This window comes from Mesitornis unicolor, unplaced genomic scaffold, assembly GCF_000695765.1.
Source record: "Mesitornis unicolor isolate BGI_N332 unplaced genomic scaffold, ASM69576v1 scaffold32061, whole genome shotgun sequence".
In the NCBI taxonomy this organism is placed as follows: Eukaryota; Metazoa; Chordata; class Aves; order Mesitornithiformes; family Mesitornithidae; genus Mesitornis; species Mesitornis unicolor.
The window spans coordinates 3842-4221 of NW_010164966.1; the positions used below are offsets into that span (position 1 = coordinate 3842).

The 380-nt window shown below is 62.1% G+C and overlaps 1 protein-coding gene across 1 annotated transcript in view; it reads right to left on the reverse strand.

Annotated features, from left to right (window-relative positions):
• RASAL1 (RAS protein activator like 1 (GAP1 like)) overlaps window positions 1–380 on the reverse strand; it is a gene marked incomplete at both ends in the record, with an annotated part of 4698 nt that overhangs the window by 3823 nt on the left and 495 nt on the right. The window contains one exon of the mRNA XM_010194486.1: window positions 280–378. Coding sequence (XP_010192788.1) covers window positions 280–378 — 99 coding nt within the window. The remainder of the gene's footprint in view (window positions 1–279; window positions 379–380) is intronic.

Consider the following 380-nt stretch of genomic DNA (forward strand, 5'->3'; position numbering starts at 1 on the left):
CCTGTGGCCCTCTGGGCCACTCAGCCCTGCCCCTTGTCCCCTTGTCCCTATCCCTGAGCGGGACTGGCAGTTTCCAAGGCAGCTCCTTCCCTGCTGAGACCCCACAGCATCGTGACACATGTGTTTGCATCATCTATGTTCCCAAGCAGCACATGAGGGCCCTTCTTGGTGCTAAGAGAAGAGGATGACCCCTGTGCCACTGCTGTCCCCATCACTCAGACCCCCCTAAGCTGAAAATCAGACCCAGGGTCATGACCTGCCACCCGCTCCCCCCGGTACCTGGCCTCGATGAGGTGACAGCGCAGCACCCGCGGATGGCCCTGCTCAGGGACCCGCAGCTCCAGGTGGATCTCGCCCTGCACCTCCTGATCAGGGTCCAC